Source organism: Phaethon lepturus, unplaced genomic scaffold (genome assembly GCF_000687285.1).
Source record: "Phaethon lepturus isolate BGI_N335 unplaced genomic scaffold, ASM68728v1 scaffold44818, whole genome shotgun sequence".
Classification (NCBI taxonomy): domain Eukaryota; kingdom Metazoa; phylum Chordata; class Aves; order Phaethontiformes; family Phaethontidae; genus Phaethon; species Phaethon lepturus.
This window is the reverse complement of record NW_010558257.1, coordinates 49996-61010: the sequence shown is the minus strand read 5'-3', so window position 1 is coordinate 61010 and position 11015 is coordinate 49996. Positions and strand designations below refer to the sequence as shown.

Here is an 11015-nt window from a genome sequence, read left to right as displayed (position 1 = left end):
GTAAAGTCACTGAAATGCTCTACTCTGTTGCTGTTTATGCACTGTGATCCTGTAGGATAAATAGCACCTGCAGTAAAGTTTCTTTTGATGCCCCATGCATGCCAAACTTCCTCCAGATACGTCATTAATATATTATGCTCCTCTAATGAAACCTAGTATGACTGTGTTCATATGGCAAGGTGTCTAACTACTAAATGCTGTGGCCAAATCAGGGGTACCTGACTGCTTGCTTCTGAGCACTGCTCCATTTATTGTAACTAACTACACGTGTGGACAAAGGCACAGGCTGCAGGCTGTGTTAGTAATCAATATTAGTGAAAACAAACAAACAGAATTATAAACCTGCAGCGGTATGTATTGGCTGTTAACGTTTGAACTATCTGTGGTTCTTTTGTCTTCACTGTGTATGTAAGCACTTCATACACAAACACTGACCTCCATGACAAAGCCTTTCTCACAGCAGCATTGAAAATAATGCAGATGTACCTACACTTTAAAGCGAACTAAGGACATCTTCTCCTTCACGTGCACACGCTCTCAACTGCAAATTGTGTTCAGAGTTTCTCTTTCTCCAAATCCTGAGTGTCCCAGCAAGCGTTACTTGATGAATCCTAAATACTTTGGTTTGTGGCTTTGTTTAAGTAAAAAAGGATAAAGCACTCTTCTAAAGGGTTAATGATCCTCATGCAAAGAGTATGAACATGGGGTTGCTTGAGGTTTTTTTTTTTTAAGCTGAATGGCTGCATTACACGTTTTACACTAGGCAGCACGCTGCACTTGTAGCACCTTCCATACTGGCTCAGAGCTCCTTTTCTAGGGAGAAAACATAACTGGCTATCTGATCTGGCAATGGTTCTTCATGCTCTAACCAACCGGCACGTTTTTGTAAAGGCATTATTTTTATTTCCTGAAAACATTAGTCTTGTTCTGGGCATCATCAGACAGTGCTGGCTTCTGCCAGCTTAGAAACCTGAGCTGTCCCTCTAAAATGTGTGTATGTATTTAGTTTTAAATGTAACTGATGTAACTGATTCATGCAGGAGGAGGCCCTGGCATCCTTGATTCTTATCCTTGTGGATTGGGATGGACTTGCCTTGCATTTGCCCTGGCTCCCCTACTCCTTTCTAGTAAGCAACAGCTAGGCCCTACATCTGTTAGACTACTTGATTATTTTTTTATTGTTATTTTTTTCCTAGGAGAGAGGCATAATGAGAGCGGTGAGAGTATGTACTTTGGGGAAAGGAGCACAAATTTGACCATTTTTCTTAAATTCTGATCAGCACCTCCAGCTCACCTCTGCTTCACTCTTGTCTGCAGCCTCCGAGTAGGACCAGCAAGAAACAATGGCTCCCAAATGCTGCTAAGCTTATGATGTGCCTTCAAAAACTCGGAACGCGTAATCTCTGTGAAAGCTGATGAAGGATCCCTGCCTGCCCTCTTCCCTTCCCCTTGCCAGCCGTAGTCTGCCCCTCGCCAGCTTCTTCTGCAGCCATGTGTCGGTGTGTCTCTCCCCCTGGAGCCTTGGGGGGCTAGCTGTCCGCTTCCCCCACACTGGCGCTCTCGGGAGGACAGAAGCTGTTCTTCCCAGCTGTGGTACTGCCAGCGGTCCTGTGCGGCACTTCATCGGCAGGGTTGTTCCCAGGCAGAGAGGGTGTGAACACCCGCTAGCCCTAAGGCCTCCTGCACACCCTCGCGACTCAGTCACTCGCTGTTCTGAAGCCCAAGAAAGACACCGTGGCATTACACTTTGCTGGTTGTGTGGTAGGCTTTGTTTCATGGGTGGTGGGGAGGGAGAGGGAGAAGCTGTGTTCCTGGAAAATGGTTGGTTAAAGAGAGTGTGTTATTCTGTGGTTTACTGTTTTTAAGTGTATTGCATTAGCCAGCAATGGGTCTGAGTTTTTTGGTGGTTGTTGCCATATTTTTATGGCTATCTGTTGTATGACTGATCTACCCTGCCACTTGTTCAAGGATGATAGAAGGCACTGCTTTTGAGCACAGCAGAAGTGATGCTTTTTGGGCAATTAAAAACATTTCTTACAACCATACAGGCAAACCTTAGTCTTTGTGTGTGCGAGACTAACTTATTCCCTCTTTTTGTATACACAGAGCAGCTTGGAGCCTTTCTAAAAGGAAATGCAAATTATAAGAAACTTTCCTCTTCAAACATGTTTATTGATAGTACTAGTTTGGTTGTATCACACTACTTAAAGTCAGGTGTGCCTAAGTAAGTGAACACTGTCTCCACCCACGCAGCAAATCATTGCCTAGTTGGATTCCTTCCCACCCCGTGCCCCAAAGAGTGGGACTCTGTGGGAAGAATCTAGTGCCAACTTCAACCAGTCAGTCTGAGTTCAAGGTGAGACAAACGCCTTGAAGGACCCAGTGGGAAATGTGCTTCGTAGTGTAAAGATCAGCTTCAAAAACAAGGCCAGTGCCCATTGCGTTCCTTCTCAGGGCGGTTGTGTACACAGGTGTCCGTAGGGTATTCTAAAAGAGCGTGGAGGAAAGAAGGACACTGAGTAGTGCTTGAAGTACTACTATGTGAAACTGGAAGCAAGAAGGGGCTGTAGGAGACACGACTGTCTCTGGAAATTCACTTTTTTTGTTACACGTCTTAAATACCTGATACCCAGAAAATGTAAACGTCCTTTATGTCATTAACTGGTAATGGGAAATAACAAAAAGAGGAGTGGGATTGAAAGAGCGTCCCAAGATGGTTCCATATGGCCGGAATGGAAAAGAGGCAGCAAATGTATTAACCCCCTTGAGTGTCACCCCTAGAAAAGAAAAACTTCAGTGACAGTTAATGTAAGGAGAACTGTTAAATTGCATGCTTTATATACTAGTGATAATGGTAAAACCCTGCTGCTCAGAAGGAAGGGACTACCAGCTCTTGGGGTGTGAAAACAGAAGGAAGGGGGTAAGCTAACTGGCCGTTGTGTCCCCAAAGGAGCAGTACCTGGAGTTTGAGCCGGTGCGCTTCAGTGGGGATTATCTTCAGAAGGGGTAGCTCCACCACCAGGACTCCGGGCTTGCTTTTGGTGAGGCAGCCATGCTCCATGTCCCAGTCTGCTCCTTCCAGAAACAGACCAGAAACAAAGCAGCCTGTACAGGCAGAAAACACAATACCTTGTGTAAACTGAAAAATCAGTTTAAGGCAGCTGTTGTTCCTGCGATCGCTGTCCTTGGCACATACACAGTCATGACAGAACTCACTTCACCATTTCAAAATGCAGCTGTATTTATCTGTGGTGTTTGTTTTTATAATACAACCATGACCTACTGTGTTTAAATTTTTTTTTTCCAAATTAAAATAGTCTCAGTTGGACTATATGTGATAAACATTATTAGGAATAAATACTGATTTGCTTGCAGTTCTCATCCCCACAGTGGGTGCCATCTGCCAGCTGTAACGTTGCAATATTACTTGGCTATCCCAACTAATAGCCAAGTTACAAGAGGGCTTTTGGACCGCTGGGGGGCTGTTTGTTAGATCATGCTGAGAAAAGCAGAAGGGTTGGGGTAGAGTTGTTCTAGTACAAATACCAAGCATTTTGATGAAATGGTAGTAAATAAAGCAAGCCCTTGAGGTGGCTTTTGTTTTTAACTGAAAGTTAGATTTAGCAAAAAAATCACATTTTTCTTTTTCCTCCTCTGTTCCAATCAGGTCTGGTACTCAGAAGCATTGCGTAGCTGTCCCTGTACCCAGCAGTGCTAGTCACAGAAACGTCATAAAGATACTTACACAATAAATCATACATAGTGGTATTTACTTTTTGTTTAAATATATTTCAATATAGTATTTGTAAATAGATCTTTATAAACCTGCTAGGACTGGTAATGTTCTAGCCATTAAGAAAAAAGTGTATATATACAAAGTTAGGAGAGGGAGCAAGGGGGAGGTGTAAGTTCAAACACATGCACGTGGGTGGAAAGTGCTGAAGAAAGGTGCTCGTATTCTGTGTATGCAGAGGCTCGGCAGGAAAGCAGCAACCAGAACCCAGCTACTCCCAGCTTGAAATCACGGGGACTGTGAAACGCTTAACCAAGGGTGTTGTCTGAGGAGGTATAATCTGAGTAATTTACTCAGTATGCCAGGCAATCCCTTGCTTGCACTCCCTCACCAATTAATTAACTACTTCATTATTTTTGCCAAATAATCATAAAAACACCTGCCTTGAGTAGACCCCTCTGTGATGTCTTCTGCAGTCCTGTACGTGGTTACCTCGGTGTAGAGGGTGGAGTGATCCAGGGGCCACCTGTTTTTCCTGCAGGTGGCTTGAACAAGAGCCATCAGGTAAGATTCTGGGACATGCAGGCCTGAGAGCCACATCACCCTTGGTTCATGCTCGCTAACCTGCAATCACAGCAGACAATCTGCAGCACCTGCTTCTCCCACTGCACCTGGGACTCGGCCTGGAGGCCAATGCTCTTGATGGCTCGCCAGCCGCCAGTCCCTCTTGCAGACGTAGTCATGCAACAGTTCATTATCATTCTAGGAGGTGATTGGCATTAGGTCAAGTGACTTATCTAAAGCCGTGTGTGTTCACTGACTTTGCACCAATTTGCATAGCGTATCGTGCAGATTAACAAAACAAAAAGCTTTCTGGAGGCACTCACCCAGCTGCTGTACTGGTTATAGCGAGCTCTGAAGAAAATAATCCAATTTCCCAGTGTTTTGAGTGTGTCGGGGGCTAGCCGCCGCCAGATTCCTGGAATCTGTCCATTGAAGAGAGCCCGAGCCACATCATCCAGTTCACTGCTCATTCCGACTTCCCCAGCCAAGGCCTGGGAAGAGAGTGAGGGTCTAAGTGCCAACCTGAGGCAGGTAGAGCCCAACTGATTCCATATAGTACCTGAGTTCTTACTTACACGTCGCAGTTCAGCCAATGACTTTGACATTCGAATGATCAGCTTATTAAAAAGTTCCAGTTCCTGCAACAGCACCACAGTCGTAGGGGATATCTCTGGTCCAAAACCTTTCCGGATCTGGTCAAGATCGAATACTTGTGGTATTTTGTTCTCTATATCCTTAGCAACATTTGCAATATATTCATCTCGACTAATTCCCATACCAGTTTCACCTGAAACAAAAATGGTTTAGTGAGACTAAATCTGCTTAAGTTACTCCTTCTATTACTCATTTTTGAAGCAAACTTTGAGAGCTGGCTCACCTTTTGGCGTCGAAGCCTCCCACCCTCTGCAGTACTGACATCTGCACCAGAAGACTCCCTGCGTGTCTCTCACTCTGCCCCCGCGCCTGTGTTGAACCACTGCCCGGGTGGCAGGGCTGAGCGGGTCAGCTGCTTTGCCCCCTCCTCTGCTCCCACCCCCGCTGTGTGCCGCAGGATCACGCACCTCCCCACACAGGGGGCAGGCGGGCCATGGCATGGCAGGGATCACAGTCCCCATGGCGAGCAGCTCGCCACCTCATCATTTCTTACGAAAACACCCCAATAAAGAACATACATACCTGTTTGAGGCTGCAGCTCAAGAAGATGAGAGCATATATCGCGAACTGCTTGCGTGTAATAGCCAATCTCAGCATTTGCATGAAGACCAAAGACCTCTGGAGTATTAGCAAGCGGCAGAGATTCTATCACCTCTGCAATACAAAACCACACTTCCTCAAGATGTGATATATTAAACCACAGCTACCAGGCAAAAAAAGAGAATACTGCAGCGGGTTTTGTTATCACTTTGCTTGAAAACAACATCACATGCTGTAACTGGTGCTGAAAACACTGCCAGGACTGAATAAACATTTTTAAGCATGAAATACACCCCCCATGGAAATGGATCATTTAATAATAACAAAATGAACATGCTGTTTACCTGGGGCTTTTCTGGATTTTTAAAGACATGAACTGGCTGGTAAGTTCACATTACAAAGGGCTGCTCATATAAAACGCTAACAAACAGCATCGACAGTGGATTATTACATTGCAATACATGCACATGCAATGCCTGTAGTTCTTTTCAACTTCTCGTATCCAGCAATGGACGTGTGGAGAGAATGTGTACTGTAGGTAGACTTTTTCTTTTAATGCTAACTTACATGGCAGAAAAAGCATTTCTTACCAACAAAGTCATCTTTCACAGTCCCTTGCGGAATTTTATAATCAACCTTGTCGTTTTTATAAAAATGAAACACTTGGAACGTGTCAAATATGAAATCACCAAGGTACTCATCCATATAGACAGTCAGAATGCGACGATCAAAGCTGTCAATTGCGCGCCCACCATACATGACCTAGAAATTAGTTACACTGATATTAGAGCACTGGCTTTTGGAGCAGCAAATACAGTTTAAAATCACTGAAAGGTCCAACATACTCTTTGCTTTTGCAGTGACTGCATGGTGTAACACTGTCTCCCTTAAGGGATACCAAATATTTGGACTTGGTCTGGAGAGAGCTGCTCAGGGCACTCCTAATAACCTGTCTTGGTAATTTATGTATGCGCAATGGTACCTTCCTTCGGTACCAGCTCACGCTCAGCTGTGATTAAGTGCTGCAAAGTAACAGCTTTCTGCAGGATTTCACGTCACAGCAACTACTCTGAACTGGCCAGCCACTACACAGCACGTACCACACACAGCACTGCAAGAGCTTTAGAAATACCTGTTTGTACTGCTCGCGCATCAGTAATACTCCCCTGCACTAATAATACTGTAAAGTTGTGCTGTTCAGTACCTTTCATCAGAGGATCCCAAGGGCTCTCTCACTCAAAATTAATTAAGCACCATAACTCCCTTGTTGTGCAGTTACACACAATTTCATTGACACAATGAGATTAAGTGACTCGCTCACGGCTACACAGGAGTTTCAAGACGGCCCAGGAGAGATTCTCAGCCAGCTTTACTTGGTGATACAGTCCATGCAGAAAGGAAGCTTCATTTATCTGGATTCTCTTCCCATCAAGTGTTCCTTAATGACATTGTAGGCACTCACCTCACCAATAAGATATTTGAGACTGCTCCAGGGGATTTTATCATCATTTTGTTGGAAAGCTTTTGTCAAGTATGTGTTAAGAATTTCCATGCAGACCTAATAAAGTTGTTGGAACATGTGAGATAAGAAGATTCATAAATCAGCTATACATATCTATAGATTTTATTTAACGTAGTTCTTGTTTGAAAACTAACAATCATTTCTTTTTCAAATAATTAAAAAGTATAAATCCCCTTCAGAAAAGAAACTCATGAGAGAGGCAATATAAACATGAAGGACTGGCAATCTGATTAATTTTTAGTGGCCAAAATTGACATTATAGAAGATCAGGAGTCTACATGAGTCCACAGGAGCAGAAAAAAATGAAGTTGTGTTATTGTGAGAAAGGATTAAAGCTGGATAGATTACATGTTTTCAAAAGTAGTCTGAGCAATTCAAGAATATAAAAGCCGCTGTAATTATTTTCTTACCTGGAAATCAGATTCATTAAAATCATATGGTACGTTCCAGCCAATCTTCCCAAACTTCCTTCTCTCCTGAACCACAGCATGGAAAAATGCCAAGACGTAGACTAAGGATTTGAAGGCAGGATGTGGGCACTGCTCTAAGGCTTCTTGGGGAATTCTGAAATAGGTGGCTCGCATATTCAGTTTCAGACCATTAGGTGGTTCTGTCACAACCTATCAAAATAGAGAAGCCATCAATTACTGGATAGCCTCAGGAAAATAAGCTGTAAATATATCATGCTCTCTAAGTGAGCTATACAATGCAAGCTTGAAAATTTTGAACAGCTTTCCAAATTCATACCAATATGGAATTTTTTCTTATGTAAAGACGTGAAACAGACCTTTTAAGTTTATCAAGGTAAACACACATATATAAAGACAAACTTGATATTATTTTAGAACTAGTCGTATTAATGGAAAGACATTAGAATTTATCATACTTGAAGATCTAATTTACTGAAATACTACCAGCACTTTACATATTTTGGTGTGTCCTACAAATCACCACAGTAAGATGGCTTAACAGTCTTTAACATGGCTTTACTGATGATCAAAGTGAGGCAGAGCCAGCTTCCTGCAGCTTTTTCAAAGAGCTATAAGACCTTTGTTCTCACTGCTCATAGCTAGACCTAGCAAGTGCGTATTTGCAGTCTTTTAAAGATACGTTCATGCTCACTTCTCTCCACTGCAGCACTAAACACTTCTGGAGGTGAATACTCCAGAGCTGTCATTGATACATGAGAGCACATACTGGATGAATCTGTCATGCCACTGCTTTACTGCTTCCAAATCTATGAAATAAAATTATTATGTTTACAGGACTGGTTCACCACAACAGAAGTAAAGCAGCCATACATAGAAAAGAACATTAGGACAGCATCATGGCTTGTGCCTTCAAAATAATCAGCTCAGCTTGCTTATGATAAATGCTGCAGCCTGAAGTAGCAGCTGGAAACCATTATCCTATTACATGTCTGCTCCACTGGCACTATTGCCAGGCTAGGCACAGATCTCAGTTCTGCACTTCAGCATCAGGAGTGACAGGACTTATTTCTGTCTCTCCAGATATTCCTCACTTATGGTGGCATTTGAATCTAAAGAGCATTTGTCACATTTCCAGGTTTACTCACAAACATCTACTCCGAAATAACTGCTTCAGAAAAAAAACTTGCTGAACAGCTTTCACCCAAAGGAAAAAATCACCGTAAGATAAACAGGATGATTAAAAAAAGGCTTTGGCTTATAATGACAAAAAACTAGTACACACAGCCCAAGTCAACATGCTGCATTCAGGTCATGCTCCTCCCAAAGACAGTCTGTTTTGCTGAAGAAGAATGGCAGGACAAGCCCTGCTGACTGGGGCTCCCCCACTGCACAGTACCTTTAAGGACTTCTGCAGTATTCCAATGGGGAAGCCCTTGGTCGGGTCAGTAGTCAGCCAGAGACGAAAGTCTGGGTGAGGCTTCGTAATTTTCTCCAGGGCCTTTTCCAGATTGATAAGCCACCTCACCAAAAGGTGACAGTTCTGCAACATTAGCCACTCCCCACGAACCACCACATTCTCCAGCATCTGCAAAGCAATCTTAAGAGAGGGAAAGAACAGTCTGTGAGTAACTCTCCCTTTATCCTTTAAGCAAACTGACTCTGATGGGTTAGTGCAATGGATTTCTTCCTGCTAGCAAGCACACTCAGCCTTTAAGTTAGTTTAGGAAACTTACCCGAATGCTCCTTGCTGAGAACAGACCTTTTCCAATACCACAAGAAGCTCCTCTGAGATGGTTTTTTTTTTATTTCATTAATTCTTTTTGAAATTAAAAGTCACGCACAGCACTGAAGTATTTCAAAACAATACAGGAGTGTGCATGGCCCAGAAGAGGGTGAAGATCAGAGTCTAGGAAGTGGTGGTCTAAATTAATCGATTCTCCCAGTGACTGAAATCACAGCAAATTCAGTCAGCTGCTAAGCTTTGGACATCCCTTCCTAAGCTACAGGAAAGACAGAAAAAGCAGAGCGCAGCAGAATATCTTTTTGGTAACAAACACTGTGACTTCCAATCAACTCATGTCCTCATGTCCATCTACAGAGACACAGGGTAATCAATTAACCTTTGAAAGGCTGCGGAGTAACATCTTTTCAGCTCAACTATTTTTTAACAGATGACAATATCATTCAGCATCTACCCTTACCCAAACCATAAAATCAGCCAATCAGTCAAATGCTCCCTTTCACATTACAGGAAAGCAAATTGTATGCTATGTCTGAACCACAAAGTAACTCCCTTTAAAACGGACCAGACCTTTGGAAAGGAGATTTGAACAGGTCCACAGCAATTAGGGAGCACGATTTGCAATTCAGAGACTAACTTGCTGCACACAGCAAATCCCTACCCTCCCACCAAAGTTACCTTTTCTTGGCCTTGTCCCATGGCTAGCAATTTGAGTTTATCCCCTCCAAAGCCTGTCCTCTCGGCCAGTTTCATGAGGTCACTGACAGGATCAGAACCAGGACTCAAGATAAAAACAACTGGTGAGTAAGGACTGCTCTGCTCAAAGATAGCTTCAAAGCTGATCACAGGGGGCTGCACATACCTGGTAGGAAAAGAATCACAATGAACTGCTACTTTACACAAGAGCAGCCATCTTGTGTAAAAGACAACCTTTACACAAACATCAAAGCTGGCTGCAGACTGCACATGGAGTCTACAATACAGAGATACAGAGACAAATCACACTCTGTTGTTTAGGCAAATTACAAAGTCATTTACATAGCTGATTACAACTGCAGTTCTGTGTAAAATACCTGAGCGGTGTGATTTGGATTGGAAAGAAGAGAGTGACTTACTTCTCATTCATTGTCAGAGTAACATAGTCTGTTACTGCCCGATATAGCCGGTCCACCCGGAAACACCGTAAAAGTAGGAGTTTCTGAAAGTTTGAGAGATTGTTCTGGTACTGCATGGGGAACGGCATCTGCTCCGGAGCATCTGCATCATACCACTGGCAAGAAAAGATGGGAGACAATGCAAATGGAGCAAATGGCTCTGTCAATGAAATCACTAGGAAAGCAGACAAAAGCAATTTGATTAATGAGGGGCCAAGAGACACAAGGAGAAGAAAGAATACAGTCAATAACCTGCAAAGAAATATTAAAAGATTAAGTGAATACAAAAATTTCAACTTTTTCAGTATGAAGTATTCAAGTCCAGAAACACATTTGTACTTTCATTTTATGTCAAGTAATTCTCTGAAGATACAGAAAATAGCATTTCAAGCAAAAAGTATTAAGAGATTGCTTACAGAAAGACTTCTTATAAAGCAAGAAGACATTGAATGAAACCAAAGGCATAACAAAGGAAAGTCTGTGTTTGTAACCAGTCTATAGAACTCACTGCCACAAGAAGATCAAAGTACAATTTAGCAGTACAAAAATAACAGTGAAATGTTGACTGTTGAAATCAACGGCAAAAATTCGACTGACTTAAACAGGACAAATAACTCATCTAAGGCATTTGACTGGAAAATAAGAAATCTACAGTATACCAGGCAAGATTTGGGGG

General features: G+C 42.8%; 1 protein-coding gene across 1 annotated transcript in view; it reads right to left on the bottom strand.

The window, feature by feature from the left end:
- Window positions 1-2340: 2340 nt before the first annotated feature.
- DNAH10 (dynein, axonemal, heavy chain 10) overlaps window positions 2341-11015 on the bottom strand; it is a gene marked incomplete at its 5' end in the record, with an annotated part of 58323 nt that continues 49648 nt past the window's right edge. The window contains 12 exons of the mRNA XM_010292992.1: window positions 2341-2487; window positions 2960-3105; window positions 4177-4357; window positions 4621-4788; window positions 4873-5084; window positions 5474-5605; window positions 6082-6253; window positions 6954-7049; window positions 7424-7633; window positions 8841-9041; window positions 9864-10047; window positions 10301-10455. Of these exons, the coding sequence (XP_010291294.1) occupies window positions 2341-2487; window positions 2960-3105; window positions 4177-4357; window positions 4621-4788; window positions 4873-5084; window positions 5474-5605; window positions 6082-6253; window positions 6954-7049; window positions 7424-7633; window positions 8841-9041; window positions 9864-10047; window positions 10301-10455 (2004 nt within the window). The remainder of the gene's footprint in view (window positions 2488-2959; window positions 3106-4176; window positions 4358-4620; window positions 4789-4872; window positions 5085-5473; window positions 5606-6081; window positions 6254-6953; window positions 7050-7423; window positions 7634-8840; window positions 9042-9863; window positions 10048-10300; window positions 10456-11015) is intronic.